The 22,643-nt window shown below is 61.1% G+C and overlaps 12 protein-coding genes across 12 annotated transcripts; 5 read left to right on the top strand and 7 right to left on the bottom strand.

Moving 5' to 3' along the window:
• Positions 1-374: 374 nt before the first annotated feature.
• On the top strand, positions 375-1,494 carry RHTO_07190 (TRAF-like zinc finger; the record flags this gene model as incomplete). Its single annotated transcript, XM_016420848.1, has 4 exons — positions 375-610; positions 662-731; positions 791-990; positions 1,047-1,494. The coding sequence occupies 4 exons, from the start codon at positions 375-377 to the stop codon at positions 1,492-1,494; spliced, it is 954 nt and encodes a 317-aa protein (XP_016274575.1).
• A 462-nt stretch (positions 1,495-1,956) lies between these two features.
• On the top strand, positions 1,957-3,119 carry RHTO_07189 (ubiquitin-protein ligase; the record flags this gene model as incomplete). The annotated part of the gene is made up of 5 exons (XM_016420847.1): positions 1,957-2,198; positions 2,264-2,333; positions 2,391-2,477; positions 2,518-2,588; positions 2,645-3,119. 5 exons carry the CDS (start codon positions 1,957-1,959, stop codon positions 3,117-3,119), a joined length of 945 nt encoding a protein of 314 aa, XP_016274574.1.
• Positions 3,120-3,767: 648 nt separating this feature from the next.
• RHTO_07188 (uncharacterized protein) lies at positions 3,768-4,299 on the top strand (the record flags this gene model as incomplete). The annotated part of the gene is made up of 3 exons (XM_016420846.1): positions 3,768-3,845; positions 3,935-3,982; positions 4,042-4,299. 3 exons carry the CDS (start codon positions 3,768-3,770, stop codon positions 4,297-4,299), a joined length of 384 nt encoding a protein of 127 aa, XP_016274573.1.
• A 203-nt stretch (positions 4,300-4,502) lies between these two features.
• RHTO_07187 (20S proteasome subunit,threonine-type endopeptidase) lies at positions 4,503-5,450 on the bottom strand (the record flags this gene model as incomplete). Its single annotated transcript, XM_016420845.1, has 5 exons — positions 4,503-4,636; positions 4,697-4,899; positions 4,981-5,093; positions 5,224-5,310; positions 5,376-5,450. The coding sequence occupies 5 exons, from the start codon at positions 5,448-5,450 to the stop codon at positions 4,503-4,505; spliced, it is 612 nt and encodes a 203-aa protein (XP_016274572.1).
• Positions 5,451-5,828: 378 nt separating this feature from the next.
• On the top strand, positions 5,829-7,361 carry RHTO_07186 (26S proteasome non-atpase regulatory subunit 8; the record flags this gene model as incomplete). Its single annotated transcript, XM_016420844.1, has 6 exons — positions 5,829-5,933; positions 6,264-6,336; positions 6,425-6,527; positions 6,590-6,761; positions 6,849-7,088; positions 7,170-7,361. The coding sequence occupies 6 exons, from the start codon at positions 5,829-5,831 to the stop codon at positions 7,359-7,361; spliced, it is 885 nt and encodes a 294-aa protein (XP_016274571.1).
• A 381-nt stretch (positions 7,362-7,742) lies between these two features.
• On the bottom strand, positions 7,743-10,473 carry RHTO_07185 (CBS and PB1 domain containing protein; the record flags this gene model as incomplete). Its single annotated transcript, XM_016420843.1, has 5 exons — positions 7,743-8,797; positions 8,853-9,357; positions 9,414-9,548; positions 9,613-9,885; positions 10,189-10,473. 5 exons carry the CDS (start codon positions 10,471-10,473, stop codon positions 7,743-7,745), a joined length of 2,253 nt encoding a protein of 750 aa, XP_016274570.1.
• A 297-nt stretch (positions 10,474-10,770) lies between these two features.
• Positions 10,771-11,929, bottom strand: RHTO_07184 (TRAF-like zinc finger; the record flags this gene model as incomplete). Its single annotated transcript, XM_016420842.1, has 4 exons — positions 10,771-11,230; positions 11,300-11,499; positions 11,558-11,633; positions 11,679-11,929. 4 exons carry the CDS (start codon positions 11,927-11,929, stop codon positions 10,771-10,773), a joined length of 987 nt encoding a protein of 328 aa, XP_016274569.1.
• Positions 11,930-12,542: 613 nt separating this feature from the next.
• On the bottom strand, positions 12,543-13,658 carry RHTO_07183 (zinc finger, RING/FYVE/PHD-type protein; the record flags this gene model as incomplete). The annotated part of the gene is made up of 4 exons (XM_016420841.1): positions 12,543-12,942; positions 13,003-13,205; positions 13,283-13,352; positions 13,420-13,658. 4 exons carry the CDS (start codon positions 13,656-13,658, stop codon positions 12,543-12,545), a joined length of 912 nt encoding a protein of 303 aa, XP_016274568.1.
• Positions 13,659-14,120: 462 nt separating this feature from the next.
• RHTO_07182 (TRAF-like zinc finger) lies at positions 14,121-15,254 on the bottom strand (the record flags this gene model as incomplete). Its single annotated transcript, XM_016420840.1, has 5 exons — positions 14,121-14,577; positions 14,639-14,677; positions 14,810-14,838; positions 14,898-14,967; positions 15,019-15,254. The coding sequence occupies 5 exons, from the start codon at positions 15,252-15,254 to the stop codon at positions 14,121-14,123; spliced, it is 831 nt and encodes a 276-aa protein (XP_016274567.1).
• A 471-nt stretch (positions 15,255-15,725) lies between these two features.
• On the bottom strand, positions 15,726-16,850 carry RHTO_07181 (ubiquitin-protein ligase; the record flags this gene model as incomplete). The annotated part of the gene is made up of 5 exons (XM_016420839.1): positions 15,726-16,098; positions 16,158-16,339; positions 16,405-16,482; positions 16,539-16,711; positions 16,790-16,850. 5 exons carry the CDS (start codon positions 16,848-16,850, stop codon positions 15,726-15,728), a joined length of 867 nt encoding a protein of 288 aa, XP_016274566.1.
• A 1,255-nt stretch (positions 16,851-18,105) lies between these two features.
• Positions 18,106-19,579, top strand: RHTO_07180 (NADPH dehydrogenase; the record flags this gene model as incomplete). The annotated part of the gene is made up of 3 exons (XM_016420838.1): positions 18,106-18,857; positions 18,915-19,365; positions 19,424-19,579. The coding sequence occupies 3 exons, from the start codon at positions 18,106-18,108 to the stop codon at positions 19,577-19,579; spliced, it is 1,359 nt and encodes a 452-aa protein (XP_016274565.1).
• A 94-nt stretch (positions 19,580-19,673) lies between these two features.
• RHTO_07179 (MFS monocarboxylate transporter) lies at positions 19,674-21,926 on the bottom strand (the record flags this gene model as incomplete). The annotated part of the gene is made up of 9 exons (XM_016420837.1): positions 19,674-19,756; positions 19,813-19,931; positions 19,998-20,122; positions 20,179-20,358; positions 20,430-20,611; positions 20,668-20,918; positions 20,984-21,138; positions 21,197-21,477; positions 21,533-21,926. 9 exons carry the CDS (start codon positions 21,924-21,926, stop codon positions 19,674-19,676), a joined length of 1,770 nt encoding a protein of 589 aa, XP_016274564.1.
• Between the last annotated feature and the right edge of the window lie 717 nt (positions 21,927-22,643).

The raw sequence follows: 22,643 nt of genomic DNA, 5'->3' as shown, positions 1-22,643 counted from the left end.
TACTATCGAGCAGCGCATGCCAGTGCGGAGACGAGCGGGAAACCCAGGCTTCTCGAAGACAGAACGAGGGGGGAAGCGGAGGCTGCCTGGCACCCGAGCGCTCCCTCGCGTCGATAGTGGGACGAAGGACGTTCATATTAGCCACTTGAAGGCGACAGACCGACTCAAAGCGTCGAAACCTCTGCCCCTCCTCCTCCTGCTCCTCTCCCTCTTTCCGGTCGCTCGCTACCTTTGCTTTCTCCGCTAAACGGCTCTAGGCGCATCGAGCGGATACTCTACAGCTCTGTACTGACTGCTCGTGCTGCGCGCACACCTTCGCGAGCCCTTCCTCGACGTCCCGAAGCCTTGGTCCTCCTCATCGCAACCCGGCAACGATGGGCTTCGACCTCGACCGTTTCGTCAAGAAAGTGCCCGAGTACCTCCACTGCCCAGTCTGCCTCGAAGCGGCGTATCCATCTGTCCTTGTCTGCTGGTCGGAACACGCCCTCTGCGCGACCTGCGCGGATCGCCTCGTCAAAGCCCAGTCGTTTGCCTGCCCGACCTGCAGGCAGGGCATGGTCTTCCCGCTCAGGCCGTCGCTGCTTATGAATAGGGCCGTCGAGGACTACAAGTGCGTGCGAGCCGCAGTTTGGGTGGACTTGGCTGACCTCACCTCGCGCAGGATCCGATGCGCAAACGACGGATGCCCCTGGACAGGCAGCGTCGCTAACGACCAGCAGCACTCCTCCGGTGTGAGTGATAGCCGGCGCTCTTCGACTGGGCGCAACCGCCTGACTACCGCCTCCCGCAGTGCCAGCACCGCAAGGTCCCTTGCAAGGCCTGCAAGACTCTCTACAAGGTCTCGCAGCGCACCGAGCACCTTCAGGTCTGCCCCGAACAGATGATCGAGTGCCCGCAGGGCGGCAAAGACTGCGGCGGTCTCAAGGCGGGCGGGATGAGGAGGCGTCGTCTCATGCAGCAGCACCTCGACACCGAATGCGCTCAGTGGCAGTACGTGCGCTCCTTGATTCATCTCTGCCGCAGCGCTGATCGATGCGCCCACGCAGGTGCTCCGCCGTTCCCGGATGCAGGACGAAGACGACTCTCGCCAACCTTGACGAGCACGAACAGGGCTGCCGCGCCGCTTACGACGAGATTCTTCAGCTCAAGCTCACCATCGAGGAGAATGCGAAGCTTGCTGACCAGCGCGCGACCAACAAGGCGCTCGACTTGACCGCTTCGAGCGACGAGGAGGAGAAGGTCTTCCCTTCCTCGAGCGATACCGAGGATCTCCTTCCGCAGGCCGAAGAACCCGCCGCCTCAACTTCAAAGGCTGACGAACTCGCGCACGGCCCGAAACGCTCCGCCCGCATCGCATCGAAGCGCAAGGCGCCCAGCGACGAAGACTCCGAGTTGAGTCCGCGCTCTTCGCCTCCTCGCATGCGTCTCAAGCGCGGTGGACCTCGCCCAGCCGTTCGCTCCGACAAGTCGCCTCGCCTTTCGCCCGAGTTTTGAGCCGTCATCTCGAGTTGTCGCTTGTTCCTTTCGCCTTCGCCTTTCATTCGCTCGGACTTTCTAAAGGTTTTCTTCCGCTTTTGCCCTCGCGGGCTCGTTCGCTTCAACTTGCATTGCATCTCGTTGTCTCGGATGTACAGCGATGCGATTAAAGCGAGGGAAGCGATCGTCAGCGCAAGGACTTGCTGTCGGCGTCGTCGAAAGCGCTTCCTCACGCGTCGACCAGGCTTTCGCGTCCACCAAGGATCTAGGAAGACCGTCGCAGTTCTGTCGCAGTTGGCAGACCCACCGAACGCGTTGACCACCCTTGTTTGTTTCCCCCGTCGCGCTCTTCCTCCTCCCTCTTAGTCGCTCTGTCTCCTGCTCGCTTTGGCTGCCTGAACGCGCTTGCATCTTGTCTTACGCCTAGCACACGACCGTTCGTACACGCGCCCACGCCCACGACGCCCGTCTCGAACAGCCATGCCGTCCATCGCCCTCGACAGATTCACCTCGACTCTACCCGACCTCCTCAAGTGCCCCGCTTGCAAGAATGCCGCTTATCCGCCCTACCTCCTATGCGCTAGCGAACATGTACGATGCAGCGCCTGCGCGTTCACCCTCTACGCAACCGACACCTGTCCCGATCGAGGTTGTGCGGCTGCGCCGTTGAAGCTGAACGTACGGAGATCTCCCATGCTGAACCGAGCGTTTGAGGCGTACAAGTGAGTGGCTCAGGAGAAGGAGAGGCGGAACGCGCTGGAGGCGCTGATCCGACCTTTGCTTGCAGGGTGAAGTGTAGGAATCCCGGTTGTGCGTGGACCGGACCCGCCCAAAACGACGAAGCGCACGAAGCAGGCGTGAGTGAACGTCCTGGCCCGCTTTGAATCGACCCGCTGACACCGTCAGACCTGCAGTGCGCCTTCCGCCAGTCACCTTGCTCGCATTGCCGCAGGCTCTACAAGACGACCGATCTCGAGGCTCATTACAAGACCTGCCCTGAGGTCAAGATCGAATGCCCACAAGGCGGCAAGGACTGCGGAGGGCGGAAGAACCATGGCTGGCGGAAGAGGCGTCATGCCAACGCATATCGACGAGGAATGCGCCCAATGGACGTGCGTTGCGTCCTTTCCTACGACGTGCGCATTTGCTAACAGATATCGACCCGCAGATGCCGTGCGGTCGAGGGCTGCGAGACGCGCACGACGCGTGCCAACCTTGCGAAGCACGAAGAAGGCTGTTCCACCGATCACGAGAATATCAAGGCGTTTGCCAGGGAGATCCTGAGACTCAGAAACGCTGTCGACGCCAGCACAGAGCGCTGCAACGCCCTGGAGGAAGAGAAGAGCGACCTGACGGCCAAGCTCGCGGAGGAGGAGAAGCGCCGCGCCAGCATGGTCACCTCGTCAACATCGACGGACCCGGTGGAGTCGTCCGCGGCGACAGACAAGCAATCCGCATCGATTAACAAAGGCGTCCTTACGTCGAGCTCCTGCGCCAACGTCGACCCTGCCGGACAGGCGACGAAGCGCTCGTCTCGCATCGCAGCAAAACGAAGATCGAGCCAGGCCTTCGCCGACGCCTCCGATGCACGACCTTCGCCCAGTCGTCGCAATTCGGTCAAGCCGGAACCTGCGGATGCATGAGCATCGAGCTTTCCGTCGAAGCCCTTCTTTCCGTCCACGCCAGGCATGGACGCCCTTCCTCTGCGCAACACATCCCTTGTCTTTGTTCTATAGCGAGTATCGAAGTGATTGACTTGCATGCCCCTCGTTTCCGCTCTCAGCCTCATGGGGCGATACCAGCGAGGAGAAACTTGCTTCACCTCGAACCGCTTACTCACCCTTCGCGATTATGAGGCCTTCGAGGCGGCTTCTTCTGTACTGTTCAACGCCTTCACGAAGCCGCTAGTCTAGCTTGTCGAGACAAAGCCATTTGCTCACTGCTTTTTCCTGCCTCTGCCTCCTGCCCTTCGCCGCTTTCGCTCACTCCTCCCGCTTGACTTCCTTGCGCGTGCTCGTCGCTTTCCGAGACTCCTTTCGAGGCCACAGCTTTCGTCGCACGCTGGCGCGACGCTTTCCCACCAAGCCTGTCCTCTTCATCAGTTCCTGACCTCCTCGAGATTCTCCCGTCATGGGAATCGACGGCGACCGCTTCATAGAGCCTGTACCAGAGGATCTCAGCTGTCCAGTCTGCCTTGACGTTGCCTATCCACCCGTCGCCGTCTGTAGGCGCGAACATGTGCTTTGCGAAGACTGTTGGAGGCGAATCTGCCAGCGGGCTTGGCCGCCGAGATGTCCGCTGTGCCTCAATTGCATGCTTGCACGGCCGAAGTACTGCATGTTCAGGCTGAACGCGATCAAGGCGTTGCGGTGCGTTTTCAGAGTCCTCGAGTCGACGTCCAGCCCGCGTTACTGACCTCGTCGGTCGCTCCGACAGCTATCGCTGCGCTCATCCACAGTGCAGCTACATCAGTACCGTAGGCAGGCACCACGAGCACGAGGAGCGCGTGAGTACTCCTGCCTCGACTCGGAGGGATAGCGGGCTCGCTGACACGCTCCCTCTCAGTGCGACTGGGCCCCGGACACCTGCCCCTGCTGCCACGAACTGCACGCAAAGCAGTGCCTCAAGGCTCATGTGCGCACGTGTGTGCTTGAGAAATGCGCACATCGCTTCCGGTGGACCCCTCGAACGCGCAAGAAGCGCGCCGGCTTCGCCAACCATCTCATCCCACTCGTCCTCTCGATCATGCTCTTCTGCGCCATATCCGCTACTGCTCGCAAGTTGAAGGAGGGCCGCGCATCAGTCGCGTTGAGCCAGCCATGACCTTCCACCACCTCGTTCGCCTGCGGCGCGGTTCCCCCGTCCTGCTGAAGCAATTCCGTAATGCAGTAGCGTCATTCATCAGCTCGTTCGAGAGACGAGAGTGCGGCGAGTGCCAGACGAGAGCGGGAAAGCAGATGCGAAGCAGAAGCGACAGGAACGCCATTCAAGCGAAAGCGACTGATTTACACGACGACCCTCAAGCGCTACTCCACCCTGTCGTTGTAGTTCGGCAGCTTGTCGCCCGGGACGAAGATGCGCTCGACACCCTCCTTCGTGATGACCGCCATCCTGATCGTTCCTCCTGAAGATCCGTCGCGCGACATGGCGAGTGAAAGAGCTGTGGGCGCAAAGCCGTGTCAGCTCAAGGGAAGGCAAGGAAGGAGAAAGCGGGACTCACTCTGCTTGACAAAGTCCATGGTGCGGTCCTTGTCCCATCCTTCTTGATAAGTCGCGTCTACGTGCCCGTACACGTACGTCGACCCGCTACCTCCAATAGACCAGGGTGCGGCAAAGAGACCCCCTCCGAGCGGGATGTTGTAGGTCTGGCCGCCGCCGATGCGATCCCATCCTGCGACGATGATTCCGGCGGAGAGGCGATCCCTGCAAGGGTCGAGTCAGTTTCTACCCCTCAATGGCCCATGATAACCCACGGTCAACCCATAGAAAGGTCTTTGAACTCACTTGTTCTGGTAGATGATGCTCTCGAGCATCGTAGCCGCAATGTGAACCGTTGGCTTCTCCCCGTGCGTCATCTCGTACTGACTCAGCTGCGCCGTAACCACATCCGCAACCGCCTGCACAACAGTGCAAGGTCAGCAAACAAGAGCAGAAAGCGCAAGGCAAAGTACGAGCCTGAGTATCCGCTGCCGACCCTGAGCGACAGCAGTAGATGCGGTCGCTCAGGTAAGTCAGCTTGTCGGTCACCCTGTTTGCGATGAACGACCCCATGGTCGTGCGCGAATCGGCGCCGACAACGACGCCGCCTTCGAACGCAACAGCCATGATGGAGGTCTGGAGGAGGAGGACAGCGAAATCAGCTCCATTTGCCTCGCTCGAAACGGGTGGAAAGTACGCACTCCGAGGTTCATCTCGCCGGCCTTGAGGCGCGACACGTTGGGCGTGAGGGTCGTGGCTTGCGACGGGTGTTGCATCGCTTCGGAGGGAGAGGGGGAGAAGGGAGGACGGCGAGCTCGATTCGGGCGGTTCAAAGGGCGGCGACGGGGTTTTAGAAGGTTGCGGATGCGATGAGAGTGCTAGCGAGACCAGTCAAGCGCTGTGAGAGCGTGCAAGCGAAGGTGTCGAGGTCAACGAGTGTCGTCGTCAGCGGGTTGGACTCGTCCACTCTGCTTCACAGCTCGTGCTGGCTCGTTACTGCTCTCCAGACTCGCACACAGTCCACCCTGGCACCCTCAACCCAGCCCGCAAAGCGCAAGCGCCCGTCGTCGCCCACCTCCGCCTCCTCGAAGCGTCCCGCCGTCGCAACGCCCTCGACGCAGCTCGAGCAGCTCCACCTCTCTCACGACAACGACATGGGCAACCAGGAGGCGACCAGGCTGTACGGGCAGCTCACGAGCGAGTGGGCGAACGGCGCTGGCGACCAGGCCAAGATCAGGTCTCTCCTCGCGCAACTCAAGGTGAGTGGGCTTACTTGCGCGTGCAGTGGCAAGTTGGGTGCTTCGGCGAGCTCTGGCAGCATTTGCAGGGGTTCAAGCCTGGTGCGGAGGGTGGATGAGTGTGTGTGGCAGGGGTCTCGTCATGCGCTGCTCTCGGCAGTCATGGAGGGTGGAGTGCTCGCGAAGGGGATCAGGGTAACAAGGAAAGGCGCGCGAGGCAGTCTGGAGGCGAGCGAAGGCCCTTCGAGGATGCCGCTTCTCTCGCGCCTTCAATCCGCACTGCAGAATCGCCTCTACACGTCTCACGCAACACGCCGGAATCTCAGCTGACCTTGTCAACGTACTCTACAGATTGAGCTGTCCGAGCTGGGCCTCCTCTTCCCCGACGCAAAATCACACGAGGCCGGCGCGTTGACAACGGCCCGTACGTTCGCTAGCCACGCCAGTTCCGCGCTGCCGTGACCTTCCGCACGTCCAGTAACTGATGATGTTTCTTGGTCGGAATTGTACAGGCGAAGTCCTCGAGATTGGCGCGCTGTTCTCGATCCGAACAGACGACATTCCGGCTTTCGAGCGCTACCTCTCCCTCCTTTCCGCCTACTACTCCGATCTTTCGTGCGTATCTCTCAGTCTAAGACCTTACTCGCAGCGTACTGACCCCTTGCGCGCCCGCACAGCTCCCACCTCCCCCGCTCGCGCCTCGAACCCTCCATCCTCGCCCTCTCGCTCCTTCGTCTCCTCTCGCAAAACCGCATCGCCGAGTTCCACACGCTCGTTGAGACGCTGGCAGAAGATGAGGGGCAGAAGAAGGATGTGTTGGAGAGTAAGGAGGTTGGATGGGTGATGCAGGTGCGTTCGGTGGCTGTCATTGGGAGTCTTAGCGCGTCCCGTGTGAAGTGTAGAGCTGACATCCCGACTTCGCCTCCTGCCGAACAGCTCGAGCGATGCCTGATGGAAGGGTCCTACTCGCGCGTCTGGTCCCTCTGCAGCTCCTCCTCGCACCACTCCTCCCTCCCCGTTCCCGAGTTCGCCCACTTCACCTCGACTCTCCTCTCCACCGTTCGCTCCGAGATCGCCGCGTGCGACGAGCGCGCGTACGAGAGCTTGCCGCTCAGGGATGCGAAGACGTTGTTGTTCTTTGACAGTGAGGCGGAGGTGAAGGAGTTTGCGAAGCAGGTGCGTGGCGTGTCAAAGCGAATCTCTCGCCCGCTCGTCCAGCACGAGAACAGTACTCATTTTCCGTTGCTCCCGATGCAGCGCAACTGGCATCTCGACCCCTCGACCTCGCTCCTCCACTTCCCCTCCTCGCCTCTGCACCCCTCGAACCGCACCGCACTCGGCAACGTTCCCGCGACGCTCGCGACCGGCGCAGACGGCAGGGAGCTCGACAGGAGCAAGGTGGTCGAGGCGACGCTGCGGTACACGAAGGAGCTCGAGACGATTGTCTGAGCGGAGGTAGACGCAAGACGGCGACGCAATACATGCTTTTCGAATCGCTCTGCTCGTCTGGTCGTGACAAAGGTTGCTGCTCACAAGTTGCAGCAAGACTTGGCCTTCAACGCTCCTCCGTTCACTCGCTCAACCCGCCGAGGGAATCGCAGGTTGACGGTTGCGGTACCAGCCTATGCCACTCGGAGACGCATCCGAATCCCACAACGGCTGAGATACTAGCTGAGTTCCATCAGACTATGAGTGGAGGGAGGACTAAGGCAGACGAGGAAGACAGAAAGACGAAAGAGGGCGGAGATTGTGCGATAGTTCGTGGGCAGTGATACAAGAGGACATGTGGACGTGAGATAGGGTATACTGCGAGACGAGGGCTAGACGTGTCTACCTAGACGACGCAGACGCGCGGGAGGCGATGAAGACGCCTGCGATGACGACGCCGAGGAAACCGATGGACGCCGGGAGGAGGTACTCCTTCGGCAAGACGCCGCCGACGAGTTCGTCGCCTGCGGGAGCCTTCTTGCTCGACTTGCGCTTGGTGGGCTCAGCCGCGGCGTCCTGCTCCTCCTCCTCGATCCGTTCTTCGTCCCCCTCCTCGACTACAACGAGCTTCTTGGTCGTCGCGACTGCCGGCGCAGCAGCCGCTGCATCCTCCTTCGCTGCAAGCGCAGCCTTCCAGCTCTGACCGCCCGAGACGTGCAAGACGACGCGGTCCTTGCCCTGCTGCTTGGCCGTCTGGACGGCGTCCGTGACGTCGCGGTCGGCCGTCATGAGGACGAGGTCGCCATCGTCGTCGCGGTAGCTGATCGAGAAGTCCTTCGGGTCGGCCTTGGGCAACGCCTCGTCCTCTGACTGCTCGGCAAAGAACGGGTCGGACGAAAGCTTGCCCGAGACGATGTCGAGGAGGAACTCGTGCGAGTCGTAGCGCGCTTGGAAGCGGTGGGTCGTCCCGCCAGGCGCAACAAACTTGAAGAGGTAGGTACCGTCATCGACGATGGGAAGAGCTTGGCTCGACGCGCCGCCGACGCTCGAAGCCTGACCGGGACGACGAGGAGCGGGCGCAAGGTCCGATGCGCCATCGTCGTGGATGACGGAAGCCGAGTCGTTCGGGTACAGCTCCGATCCAGGCGTGTCGATACTGTCCTTCGATCGGTGGTAGCCTGGCCGAGTAGGCGTCTGGAACGGCGGTGCCTGCGACGAAGCCGCTTCGGAACCGTTGACGCCCGAGACCATCGATTCGGTGTCGTCGTCGTCGCCGGCAGCCTGTGCAGCAGCGCTGAAGAAGCGGCCCCACAGAGGACCGCCGGCAGCGTCGGCGCCACCCTCGACGTGAAGCGAGTTGACTTGCTCGAGCGTCGCGTACGTAAGCTTGAGGACGTCGACGATGCCGATGAGCGCGCCCGCCTCGTCGACGACGGGCAAGTTGAGGTAGTGGCCGTCTGCGTGAGGGGAAAGGTCAGCTTAAGGTCGCTGGAAAGGCTCGAGCAGACGCACCGTTCATCTTGCGGAGGGCGTCCTGGATACTCAAGCTGGGAAGAGCGACATCCGGGTGAGGCGTCATGACGCGAACAACGCTGCACGTCTTCGAGTCGAGACCGGCAGCGATGACGCGCAAGACGACGTCCTTCGAGGTGAAAATGCCGGCAATCTTCTTGCCATCGCCCTCAACCACGACGACTGCCGTCGTGCGCTTCTCCCGCATGAGCTTGGCAGCCTCGCGAACGCTCGTCTTGACGCCGACAGTCGCAGCAGTCGTGCGAGCGTCGAGGATGGACCCGAGGTCAGGGAAGGACATCTTGTCCCGCAGAGCCTGGACGTAGGCGAGAAGCGGGTTGGCAGCACCAGTGTCGACTGCGCCGAACTGCTCTTGCGCACCCTCGAGCGCCGAGTACAGTCGCTGCGACGAGCCGTACGCCTTCTCGAGCTTCTCGAGCGACTCGTGGAAGACCTTGGTGATGTCGAGGAGACCGACAACGTCGCCGTCTTCGTTGCAGACGGGCTGCGGGATGACAGCGTCAGAAGAAGGGCGTGAGTGTGGGTGAGGAATCGACGCACGAGGTGACGGAAGCCACGGGTGACCATGGTTTGAAGCGCTTCAGTCGCGGAGGTCGTGTCGCGCGTGACCATCGGGTTGGGCGTCATGATAGCGCTGACAGGCGTGTTGCGAGGGTCGAGGCCGTCGCCGACGACCTGTAGGGTCGGGGAGAATAAGCGACTTTCGCATCGCACGACCTCGTGGAGCACGCCGACTCACCCTGAAGGCCAAGTCCTTTGCCGTAAAGATTCCGCACAAGTGCTCGTTCTCGTCGACGACGAGGACGCAGTCGGTCCTCTTCGCCGCGCAAAGCTGACTAGCGTCCGCAACGCTCATAGCCGCAGGAACCGTCAGAGCGGGGAGCGGGCGAAGGGCCGAGACGGTGCCCTGTTTGGGCTTCGGCGCGCGGTGAGAGGTTCCACCGGTGGTGCCGCTGCGCTTCGAGGGAGGGCGCTTGCGAGCGAGCTCCGACTCGATCTTCTTGCGGATAGCCTGTCGCGGGGAAGAAGGCGTCAGTTTCCGCTTGTTCGTCATTCGTGACGTCGTCGAAGCGTTGTGCACGTGCTCGAAAGTAGCGCATCGCGCACTCCTGAGAGCCGCAGAACAAGTCCTCCTCGAGCGCAAGTGAAAGTCGGAGGACGCGGAGCACCTCCGTATGAAAGTCCGCCGTGCATCGCCAGCCTATGCTAGCGCCTCTCTGGATCTGCCTGATCCGCCGCAGTCCACCCAGTCCAGCCACGACAAGTCTGCGCGTCGATGAACCTGCGCGAAGGAGCGAGCGCCGATTCGACTGACCTCGTCCCTCCTGCTCTGCCTCTTGCGCGTCTCTGCGAGCCCATCTCCTCCTCCGACGCTCGTGGGCGGCGTACTGGGTACGGCGGATGCGGACGAGACGAAGCTCGACCCTGACGCCGAGTAGACGCTCTCTGGACGCGAGCGCTGGCTGGGGCGCGACATGGCGGGTGAGGCGGGTTGTGTGGATTGCTGCGGTGTGTGGTGTGTAGGCACGGGGATCCTGGACATGCCCAGCGAGTGCAGCAGTCGAAAGGAGAGCGAAAGACGAAGGCTGTCCTTCAACATCGAGGACCCCCTGTCGACGGCGGCGACAACGAAGGCTTTCTCTACCTGTTCTCCTCCAATAGCTGCGCAATGGAGACCTTTAAGCGAGCTGTCCTCTCTGGAAGCGCCGCAACGAATCGGCGAACTCGAGGTGAACAATTTGCAAAGCGAGACGTCCAGACGGCGCCATGCTCTGCGCGAAACCACCCTGCGCCGACGTACAAGCCATTGGTGAACGCTTGAAAAGAGGAAGAGATGGCCCGCAGAAAGGTCGGACAGCGACAGGCTTGACAACTCGCCGACTCCCGCTGCAAGTCATCAACCGCTGTTCGAGCGTCGCAGCCTCTTGGCGTCCGGTGTGGCGGAGGAAGAGTTGTTAGAGCGAGAGGAAGATGCCGAGGTACTGCCGCCGGAGGAAGAGGCGGAGTTGGAACTCGATTCGCCGGACGAGGAGGCCTTGCGCTTGTTCAAGTCCTTGCTGCGCGTGCTGGCTGCCTTTATTTTAGCAAGCGACTCCTCGAACGCAGCAGAGAAAGACCGGCACAGAAATTCCTCCTTTTTGGTCGATGCGGCGGAAGCAGGCTGCGTCGGTTCGAAAGCCCCGACCTTGGCCTGGTGCTGGGCAAGGACACTCTTGAGCGCACTGATCTCGGCCTGCTGCTCGACAAGACGCTTCTCGAGCCGAATCACAAGCTTAGCTCCCGCGTCGCAAACTGCCTCATGCTGAGCGAGATTCGCGCGCTTCGTCCGAGTCTCGCAAGTTTCGACAGCGCGGCATCTGTAGGAAGAAGGGTTCGTCTTCGCGTCAGCGATCATCAAGTGAAAGCGCCGAGGAGGTAGTACACACTTCCAGTTCCCGCATTCGCTGTCGAGATGCGCTTGCATCTCACGCCTCTTCCGCATCCCGCCGTTCAGCATCGCGCCACAGTGGCGACCGCCTTGCGGGCAGACCATCATGACCTCGGGGCAGACGTTGTGGTGCTCGGAGAACTTGTGGCGGATGCAGACGGCTTTGCAGAAAGCGCAGGAGATGTAGCTGAAGTCGCACTGCCCGGTGAACGCGTCGATGAGCAGGTGCGACGTATCCCAAGCCTCGCGTACGCACCTGCAGAGCATGATTGTGTTCGTCCGCAACAGAACCGGTCCAATAGCAGCCGCGGGCTTGGTTCCGGCAAGTGAACCTGGAAGAAAACGGTCAGCGAGTTTCGAAGACGGCGACGTCGCACGCCTCAACACCCCTGTACTCGTCAACAGCGCGCCGCAACAGGATCGAAGGCCGCACAGGCTCGATCATCGCTTGCTGGCAGAGCGGGCACTTGCCCTTGCACGCCAACTCTTCGATCTTGGTGTAACAAGGCTGGCAGACGTGATGCTCTTGGGCGCAGACGATGACGGCGGGGTAGGAGATCTCGAAGCAGACTCCACAATGAAGATGACTCGGCAGCGGGGTCGTGAAGCGCTCCTTGTCGACGCCCATCGCGAAAGAGGTGCGAGAACTGATGAAGAGGTCGGGGCGAGGATGGCGTGCGAGGCTGGTCAGAAGCGCGCTGGGCGTGCGAGAGAGCTTGAAAGGGTGCAGAGAGCGCGTTCGAAGCGATCAAGCGGCAGAAGCGCGAATTCAGTGAGGATAGAGGAGGAGGAAGAGAGTCGAGGGAGAGGTCAGTGCTGTCGCTTTTTTCCCGGGTGCACAGGTAGCTAGCTCTCGTACAGTAGCTGTTGCATGGTGTACTGCCTTCGGTGAGTCCTGCGAAGCCGTTGTTCGCCGCGTTCCTGCGTCCTCACTGGCTCGACACCTGCGATCAGCAAGCGTCCGCTTTCCAAGCGCTTTCGCTCATAGCTGTCGCGGCCAGGATGGCTCGCACCTCGCACGAGTGACAAGATCCTGCGGCGCAAGACCCGAGTTGGACGTAGGCAACGAACGATGCGAGTTGCAGTTCGGAACGAACGAGAAACTGCGAGGCGAACGAATTGGAAGGCGAAAACCGCCGACGACTTGAGAAGAAAGCTTGGTGAATGAAGGCAAAGGCGGCCAGATGCTCGTGATTAAGAGGCGGACGTGCAAAAGATGTCCTGCTGCGATGTCGGCGCGCTCAAGCGCCAGACGAGCGACGCTGCTTCTTGACGAGCGAATCGGCAATCGAACAGGCGACAGGAGTGCCAGTGACGGAGGAAGCGTTGAGTGAAGACGGAGCGCCGATCGCAGCCGAGTCGGTCGCGAAGTCCAAGGTGCGTTTGCGAGACGTCGAACCACCGGTGTGGGGGAGGGAGCATTCCCGCAACGGCGTGTGAAGACCGTCGGAGCGCCCGCCGTTGGTCAAGTGAACATTCTGCGAGTGCAACGGCGTCTTGCGAGGACTTGCCCCAGCAGCCTTCTCGCGCAAAGCCTCCTCGAGCTCCTGGATGCGCTTCGCTGCCGCGCTGCATCCCGCTTCGTGGTCAGGAAGGTTAGCGTAGGTCGTGCGGGTATTGCAGCCTTTCGTGACGCGGCACCTGCGAGACGAGAGGAGAAGGTGAGCGGACATACAGCGCAAAGAGAGATGAGCAGCGCACTTCCTCTGTGTACAGTCGTTCTCGAGGTGCGCCTGAAGGTCACGCCGCTTGAAGAAGCCACAATCCTCCGGTGTACCGACGCAGGCTTGGCGACCTTCGGGACAAGAGACGAAAGCACCAGCGCAAACCCTCCAGTGTCCAAGCCAGTCCTTCGACATGTAGCTGTCGTCGCATCGATAACAGCGCACCAAGCGAGAGCCGCACTACTTGTGAAATTCGTCAGCATGCGGCGAAGGGGAAGCCTCCGAGGCCTGCCAGCCGTGCGAAGGGTTCAGCTCACATCGCGCGCATGCCCTTCCTCGTCCGAAATCGCTCCTGTCCAGTCGCATTCACCATGCCGGCAGGTGTATCTGCGAAGCGAGAAGGAGGTCAGTAAGGGCGCCCAGGGGTCGTGGGTCGTGATGGCCAACGACTCACTTGTACCCCTCGATAGCTCTCTTCAGCGCGAGAGAAGCACGGACAGGCGTCGATATCGCTTGCTGGCACATCGGGCACCTGTTCTTGGCCGGCGAAGCCTGAATCTGCGCCAGACATCCTTCGCATGCGATGTGCTCCTGTGCACAGAGCACCATGGGCGGGTACGAGACGCCGAGGCAGATTTCGCAGAGTAAGTGCTCCGGCAGTCCGGTCGTGAAGCGCTCCTTGTCTGCGCCCATCGTATACGAACTGGGAGAGTGGTGGAACTGATGAAGAGGTCGAGAGGTCGAGGAAGGCTTCGCGCGGTCGTGCGCGCGCGCTGGACAGGCTCCACAAAAATCGCGAAGCAGTAGAGAAAGAAACCGAAGCGATCGAGCGGAGGAAGCGAGTGAGAGAAGAGGAGGAGGATGGAGAGAGGAGTGCGGCACTGTGGCTTGGGTGCGGCACACTTGAGCGCATGCCAATGATGCCTTTTCTTTCTCGACTCGTCCTGGAGTACTCTCTCAGTCTCACTAGCTGTCGTACGGACAAAGAAAGGCTTGGAAACGGCCAGCAACAACACCTTCTTCGTCTCAACCCCCGGTACAACCAGCCTACACAGGCAAAGGGAGCAAAGGGAGGAGAGAGCGAGGCCGAGAGCGAGAAGGAAGAGGCCAGCAGAGAGGGCGGGAAAGAGCGGAGGGCGGAGACAAGTTGTCGGCTCAATCGGTGCTCAAGAGGCGCGGCTTTTTGACGTCCGGCAGAGCTGGTGAGACGCTGGAAGAACGAGTTCGGAATAGACGCTGTGTCGCGGCGGGAGATGGAAGCGGGTTCAATGCCGTGTCGTCCGGAACGGCTTCAAGTTTCGGGATCTTGTCAGGAGTTGACGGTGTGGCTTTGTCCTCGTTAGATAGCTCCTCTTGAGGCAAGCCCACCATGCGCTGCGGTCTGCGGCGTCTCCTGACGGGGCGGGGAACCCGTATTTCGGTGTTGTCGTCCCTGATGGCCTCGAGAGCGGCCTTTGACCGTGCCAAGGCCTGCTTCAGTGCTGAGACCTTGAGCTCATGCGCTTCGAGTGTCGCTTCCAGTTCGAGGATGCGAGCTGTCGATGCCTTGCAGGCTGCTTCATGTTGAGCGAGGTTGGCGCGTGTTGTCCTTGTTTCGCAACCTTCGATGCATCTGATATTGTGGAGAGCTAGCGTCAGCGGCATAGGCTTGCAGCGAAGACACATCAACGCACTTCCACTGTGCACACTCCTCGATGAGGTGTGCTTGCATCCTCCCTCAATTCCGCAGCCCATCCGATTCCCTACTGGCGCAGATGTCGCCTCCTTTCGGGCAGGGGATCCTCACGTTGGGACAGACGCCATGATGCGCGCTCAGTTCCCGTCGAGTGCAGACCGCCGCGCACAACGAGCAGGCAACCGGACCAAATTCGCACTGCGAGGGAGAGGGTGAGCGCCCGCAAGCTTGTCCCTGTGAAAGGACGCTCGACTGACCTTATCCGCATGCTCATCTTCATCCACAACAGAGCCAATCCAGTCGCATCCTTCATGTCGGCAGGTAAATCTGGGCGGAGAGGATTCAGCGCAGGCAGGCCTCTCTGCATTGCGAACTCACTCGTAATCCTCCACCGCGCGTCGCAGGAGCAGCGACTCCCTCAGCGGCAGCTTCATAGGCCGCAGACACAGCGGGCATTCTAGCTCGCCAGACTCTTCGATCTTCTCCGCGCAGGGTCGGCAGAGGTGGTGTCCTTGGGAGCAGACGATGACGGCGGGGTAGGAGATCTCGACACACGCTCGGCAATGGAGGTGATTTGGCAGCGTCGTCGTGAAACGCTCCTTGTCGGCGCCCATCGTGTGAGAACCGAGAAGTTGCGTTAAACTGATGAGGAGGTCGTGCGCGTCGAGGACGGCGTGCCAAGCTGAATGGACGGACGGTGAACTCGAGACCGAGTCTGCCGGAGCGCAGCAAGTACGCTCGAAGCGATTGTGCGGGAGAAGCGCGAAAGTCGTGAGCGGAGGAGGCAGAGGCAGACTGTCGAGGGTAGGGTGGAAGTCTCTTGGGTCCTGCAGGCAACTCGAAGTCTCCTTCCTCTTGCGTAAATACTTCCTGATCGCAGAACGCAGCGCAATTCGATCCGAGCCCGGTCACACGAACGAGAAGCGAGTTGCGAGTGCGAACGAGGAACGCAATCGTCGCGGTCAATAGGACAGCTACGAAGGTGAAACGCCGGCATGGTCGAAAGGAGCTGCGCGAGCTGCGCTGTCGGCAGACGAGATGTGCGAGGAGGCGGAAGGAAACGCGATTGCGAACGCGATGCCGGTTTAGTCGTCGAGGAAGACGACTTCTTCCTTGCAACGCTTCTTCTGCGGCGACGGTGAGTCTTCGGCCAGACCGCGCTTGGCTCCAGCCATGCCAAGCTGGAGGGTCCCCCAAAGGTTGCTGTCATCGCGGGTAGGCGAATGACTTCCGCCGGTGATCCTGCGAGGGTAGCACCCGAGCGGACCCTCCCTTCCCCCGCCAACAGCAACTTCCGGTGCCTTCGACGAAATTGAGGAGCGGTACCGAGTGATCGAGTCGTTGCGCCGAGCGGTTTCCGCTTCGCGAAGGCGAGTCAAGAGTCGGGTGCAGGCGGCTTCGTGAACGAGGAGGAGCTCCTTAGTCGTCGACGTGTTGCACTGGTCGTAGTTGATGCACCTGCGGGGTAGGAGTCAGTCTCTTTGACCCCGCTTGTCAGAGGCAAAAGGGAAACGCACTTGTTGTACGGGCAGACAGACGTGTGCGCATCGACCTGACCGCGCTTGATCGAAGTGACGCAGCCGTTCGCCTTGTTCGAGCAGTCGACGGGCCACTCGGCGCACATGTGAGCGTGGCGCGGGAAGTCCTTGGCGAGACGGTCGCCGTTGCAGTGCTCGCAGCGGATCAGGCGGAAGTCACACTGCGAGAGGGGGCGAGAGGCGTCAGCCATACTTCAATTGAAGCGCACGACAGGAGGAGACGCACGTCGCCCTTCGCGTGAGCCTCTTCTTCGCCAGCAGCCGCCGCCCATTCGCATCCCGACCCTCCGTAGCGACACTTGAACTGCGTGAGGAGCGTCAGCATCCCGTCATGAGTAGCTACGAGAGCCCCCAGCGCACCTTGAGACCGTCGAGGACGCGCTTGAGGACCATGCTAACCCGCTGCTCCTGCAAAGGCTGCCTGCACGTCGGGCATCCCTGCGCCGCTCCTTCGCCGTCCCGCACTTGCTTCAGGCACCCATCGCAGAAAACGTGCTCTGCATCGCACGCGATCACGGGCGGGTACGCTGCCTCTGAGCAGACTTGGCGACGAGAGGGAGGAGGGAACGGTCAGCGTGCGCTCCGACAGCTTTGGGAACGCGCGGACTCACCCGCGCAGATCAGCGGCTCCGGAACAGCGTCGAGGAACGACTCAAGCGGCGCTCCGGGCATGTTGCGAGGCTGAGAAGGGGGAGGGAGGCGAGGCGGGGAAGAGGGCCGAGCGAGGTTGGCGGAAGCGGCGGAGGGTGTGTATGGGCTGCAGATGCGTCCGTGTAGTCTGAATGAGCGTCGCGAGCGGCTGTAGCGGGCTCCGAAGCGGGTGAAGCGGGAGCGAGTGAGTGGAAGGAGGGAGAGAGGGACGAGGGGATGGAGGGGCGATACTCTCGCAGAACAAGATGTGGACAGAGGGGCGACGCTCAGACTATAACCTGATGAACTTGAGAGGTAGGCGGGACAGGTTAGGCGTAAGACGAGGGTGGTCGCGGAGGCAGGGAGAGCAGAGGGGAGGACGCGGCAGCTTTGCGGTCCGGTTTCCAGCGGGCGGCAACCCTGATAAGTGTACAGCAGAGCTGAGCACCGTGCCAAGGGGAGAGCGTCCGTATCGGAAGCTGCCATACGCCGTTCGCGAGGCTTGGGAAGGTCGACCGAGCGAAGGGACTGCTGCAGGGGCGAGAGCCGTCCGCTGCTTAGACCTGCGTTTCCGAGGTGACTCATGTCGCTCGTCGCACGAGTAAGATGTCAAAGGAAGAGCGTGCAGAGCGTGACGGCGAGGCGAGCGAGAGGTACTAAGCAGGGTCGACAGTCGTCCCTCAAGTTGGCGACTCATTGTAGTGCTAGCCCAGTCACTGTGAGTCCCTCGCTCGTTCAACAGAACGTCGCTGTCGATCGTCAGGTCACGAAGCGAGGGAGACGGTCTTGTCGACGCCCCAGCATCCCTCACTGCAAGTCACCCGTGGCGCTACCGCGCTCGCCGACCATTCCTACAGTGCCCTGGCACCATCTCGTAGCCCTTCAAGCCTCTTTCACCTCGCACCCGACCCTGCGGAGCGCCCAGCGCTGTTTGTCCGGTTGTTCGGCGATGAAGTTGGAGGAATCGTAAAGCTCGACGACGAGAGCGTGCGGCGATGAGCTCGCGGGACAGACGCATAGAATGAATACTCTTGATCAGTCACGATGCCTTTGAGCCCCCAAGAGGCGGTTGCGAGAGCGGGAGGTGTCCGGACAGAGCCGAAGATGACGAAGCAGCTCTCCGAGAGACGGCCTCTCGCTCGCCCACGACTCTCCTTCTGGCCAATACTGCTCCAGGCTGACTGTTACAGCCACACTGGCACTCGCGAGACCCTTGCAGCTGAACCGCCTGCTTTCGCTCGCCCGCCCAACGCTCCTCCACTCTCCTCGTACCCTCCCAACCCGTTTCTCGCGCAAGATGCACAACGCTACCGACGCTGGAACGTACGACGAACCCCCTCCCGACGTGATCAACGAGGGTGTCCCGAACGCACCCTTCTACCAACCCCTCACCGACCCTTCGCCCGGAACGGCTCTCTCCGCCGACGAATGGCCGCAGAACAAGGACCTGCCGACGCTCTTCAAGCCCCTCGAGTTCGGCAAGGACGTCAAGCACACGCTCAAGAACCGCGTCATTGTCGCGCCGATGTGCCAGTACTCCTGCGAGGCGGACGGCATCGAGGCGGGCGTCTTGACGCCGTGGCACCTCGTCCACCTCGGGTCGTTTGCCACTCGCGGAGCCGCACTCGTGATGGTGGAAGCGACGTCCGTCCTTCCCAATGGCCGTCTCTCGCCGCAGGACTCGGGTCTCTGGAACGATAGGCAGGCTTCCGCCCTGAAGCCCATCTTCGACTTCATCCGCATGCAAGGCTCGATCCCCGCTATCCAGCTCGGACACGGCGGACGCAAGACCTCGACTCTGGCACCCTGGCTCGACGCATCCACGATCAAGCCGCACCTCAAGTCGCACATCGCGACCAACGGCGCATCTGGCTGGACCGACAACATCTGGGGACCCTCGGCCGTCTCGTACGACGAGAAGACGTTCCCGATGCCGAAGGAGATGAGCGAGAAGGACATCGATGAGCTCAAGGAGGCGTTCAGGTCGGCGACCGCGCGCGCTGTCAAGGCGGGAGCGCAGGTCATCGAGCTGCACGGCGCTCACGGCTAGTGCGTACCTTTCGTCCCTCTTTGACGAGCGTGTGAACTTACACCCTCGTCCCGCAGCTCCATCCACAATTTCCTCTCGCCCGTCAGCAACACCCGCACGGACAAGTACGGCGGCTCGCTCGAAAACCGCATGCGTCTTCCCCTTGAGATCCTCGACATCATGCGCCAGACCGCGCCGAAGGAGGTCTCAATCTGGCTGCGCATTTCGGCGACGGACTGGTGGCCCGAAGGCGAGGAGAAGGACGGAGAGTACATCTCGTGGGGAATCGAGCAGTCGAAGGAGTTTGTCAAGGAGGCTATCAAGCGCGGAGTTGATGTCGTCGACGTCTCGTCAGGCGGCAACACGCCGCGACAGGACATCAAGATCAAACCGGGTTATCAGGTCGACTTTGCGGCGCAGATTCGCGAGTCGCTCTCGGAGGAGGAGCGCATTCCTATCTCCTCGGTTGGCTTGATCACGGACGGCGTTCAGGCTGAGGAGATCCTCGACAAGAAGCAGGCCGACATCGTGCATTCGCTTCCGCCTTCCTCCGTTCTCGCTTTCTCTAACCCTTCAATTGGTGCAGATCTGCTGCGCTCGCGAGTTCCTCCGCGACCCCTCGCTTGTCCTCAACTGGGCGCAGGAGCTCGGTGTCGTCGTCAACGTGCCCGTCGAGTACCAGCGCGCTTTCACCCGCATGTTCACCAAGCATGAGACGAGGCAGCCCGTCAAGAAGCACTAGAAACTGGATAGAAATCCCTTCTTCAATACAGTGCCAATGAAGACCTAAGTTCTGTACAGAGTTGGACTGTGCCTGCGAGAGCGAGACGGATTGCTCAGACCCTCCAAGTGCGCTTCTTCTTCATCTGTAGGACCTGTCCCACGGCCGTAATGGCGGTACCACCGAGGAGCATCGTCGCTGCGTCACGATCAACGTCGGTTGAGGGAGGATGAAAAGGAGGCGAACAAACGCACCGGAGAAGACGATCGGGTAGAGGAAGTCGCCATGGTGATTCCCGAGCAGCCTTCCGACGATGGGGTTGCCGCCAAGCGCGGATGCCGCCATGCAGAGGAACGCGATGCCTTGGCGGAGACTGCGTACGGCAAGGAAGATCGTCAGGAAGGTCGAGCGCAGCGGAGGACCGAAGGCAACGACGCACCCAATCTCGCCCAGGTGGTCCGAGATACTGACGATGAGCGGCGAAACGAGCGAGATGAAGCCGCCTGAGAAGAAGCCGTAAAGGATGGCAAACGCAATTAGGGCAGGCTGGCTCGTCATGATGTGCTGGTAAAGACGAGGTCAGCCGAGAGCACCGGCTCCCAGAACGCGCGTCAACACACCATGCAGAAAAGGATGACGGCTGCGCAGGTGCAGCAGAAGACGGTGACGTTGTAAGGCCCGACAAAGTCGGCGATGAGGTTGGGAAGTGTGCGCCCGAGGAACGAGCCGGCGTTGAACATGGCGAGCGAGTAGTAGGTCGCGTTCGCGGATGCGCCGTGCACCTTGAAGTAGACTTGGATCTGCGGGACGGCGCGAGTCAGCGAAACACCGCTCAGCGGACCGTTCGTCGCAAGAAACGCCCGCAACGCACGTAAAAATTCGGCATCCAGCAGCCAAAGCCGAGAATCGCGGCACCGATGACGAAGAATGTGTAGGTCGGGTTGAAGATCTGCTTGAGAGGCGGGTGAGGCGGCTTCTTCGCGAGGGCGCGGGCAGGGTGAGGCGCCATGATGAGGTTCGCGATGACTAGGAGGGCGGCGACAAGGTAGCCGGCTGTCAAAGAAGATCTCGTGAGCGGAAGCGGTGACTGAGGAAGCCGGAAGACGCACCTGCGCGGACGGCGTTCGCAAAGCCGACGTCGGGCTTGACGATGAGCTTGTTGAGCATGATCGGGAAGACGATACCGCCGATCGACGTTCCACTCGCGACGAGTCCGATAGCAAGGGCACGGCGACGTTCGAACCAATGGCTTTGGATACTGAGCGCAGGAAGGAAGAGAAGGCCGACGCCGAGCCCGCCGAGGACGCCTTGGATGATCATGGTGTGCCAGTACTTCGTGGCCTGCGGGATGAGAAAGATGCTGCAAGAGTAGAGGTCAGTACAGAGGGCGTAATGGTTGTGAGCGACTCGATTAGCGGGACGTACGAGAGAATCCAGAGCGCAGATCCGAGACTAATGAGCAAGCGGAACCGGCCTTTGTCGAAGAGCGGCCCGGCAACAAGCGCCATGACGAAGAAGAGGCAGAGCTGAACGGAGCCGATCCAGGAGATGGCACTTTCGGAGTGGTCGCGCAAGAAGGCCTGCCTCGAAAGACGTCAATTGCTGAAGGCTTGAGAAAGGGTCAAAAAGCTGACGCACCTGCTTGTAGTACGCTTGGAAGACGCCGTACGCTGTGACGAGACCGAACGAGGCGAAGAGGATGAGGAAGCCGCCGAGAACGTTGAGCCAGGCGCGTAGCCCGCCGTCCGGCGGCGCAATGGCGACAACTTCGTCATGAGGAACAGGCGTAGATGTCGGTAGCTCAGCCTTGATGGGCGGATAGGTCGTCGAGCTGGTCTTGCTCATATCGATTGCGACATCCGACCTGTTCTTGCTGGAGCTGAGGCTCTCCTCGTCGTAAGTACTCGAGGCCTTCGTGGCTGTTCATGAAAGTGGTCAGCACAAGCCTGACTGAGAGATTTCCTTCGGACGCACCTGGAAGAACAGGAAGCGGCTTCTCCGATTCCTCCACCTCGTCCACCTGCGACGACTGGCGGCCCTGTTCGGGCGTCACACCCCTCGTCGGCGTACGCTGCAGTTCATCCTCCGCCGCAGTGACCGCCAAGATGGGCGCTGTCGAAGTCGTAGGCGATTTCGCGAAGCCCTCTGACCGGATCGAAGCCGTCTCCTCGTCCTCCAACTCGACCAGCTTCGACCTGCTCGACCTCGCGGCGCTCTTGATAGACGTCGCCTTGCTCTTCGCGTCGTCGTAGGCGGAGCTGTCTTCGGGAAGAGTGGCGATAGCGTTCGCGGTCTCGGTCGAGAAGGTGGAAGCGGTCGGCGAGGAGGTGCGGTCGCCGTGGTCGTCAGTCGACGCAGTCGTCGTCATGATGGGCAGCGCGTCGCGAGCCAGCCGAGAGTGGTGTGGAGAGAGAGACCACGAGCGGTGGTGAGGTGAAGGAAGACAAAGAAGAGCGAAATCGAGCGAAAGGCGCGCTAGCAATATCCGGAAGTCCACGGAGGCCTGTGCTTTGGCGTGCGAACTTCCGCAGCAGCGTGCGGTGTCGGCGAAAAGCCGTTGCGGAGAGAAGCGGGGTACAGGAGGTGAGGGCGGACGCCGCTTCGACCGCCTGCGACTCGAAGGTCGGAATATGGCGGACCGCGGTAGGGGAATGGCGAGAGCATGAGAGCGACGACAAGAAGCTTGCAGCAATGTTGCGCGAGGAGCAGGAAGGGAGAATGTGCAAGACGGAAGGAGTATGTCGGTCGCCGGGTCAAGCGAACTCTGCCATGTCGCCCCTCTGCAGACCCGCTACGCCCTAGAACTGCCCACTGAGCAGCCTAGTTGACGCGGCGGCGCAGAAGAGGCTCCGTGTTTCCTCGAGGAAGACGGCAAGAAAGAGTCGCTCACACCCGTATGGACGCTGGAAGTTCGATGTTGGCGAGTTATGACTCAATCCTCAGCAATCCGTTCCGAAAGGGAACTGAGGCCTGCACGTCGACCATAGGCCTCACCAGCGTTCCCCGCCGGAGCAGGTAGTAGCTTGGCGAGGCGGGTCGACGGAGGTGATCTCTGCTGAGAGCCTTAAGACAAGCCGGGGGATGG

This window comes from Rhodotorula toruloides (assembly GCF_000320785.1).
Source record: "Rhodotorula toruloides NP11 unplaced genomic scaffold Scaffold6, whole genome shotgun sequence".
Lineage (NCBI taxonomy): Eukaryota > Fungi > Basidiomycota > Microbotryomycetes > Sporidiobolales > Sporidiobolaceae > Rhodotorula > Rhodotorula toruloides.
The sequence above is the reverse complement of the archived record's forward strand: the minus strand, read 5'-3'. Positions and strand labels throughout refer to the sequence as shown.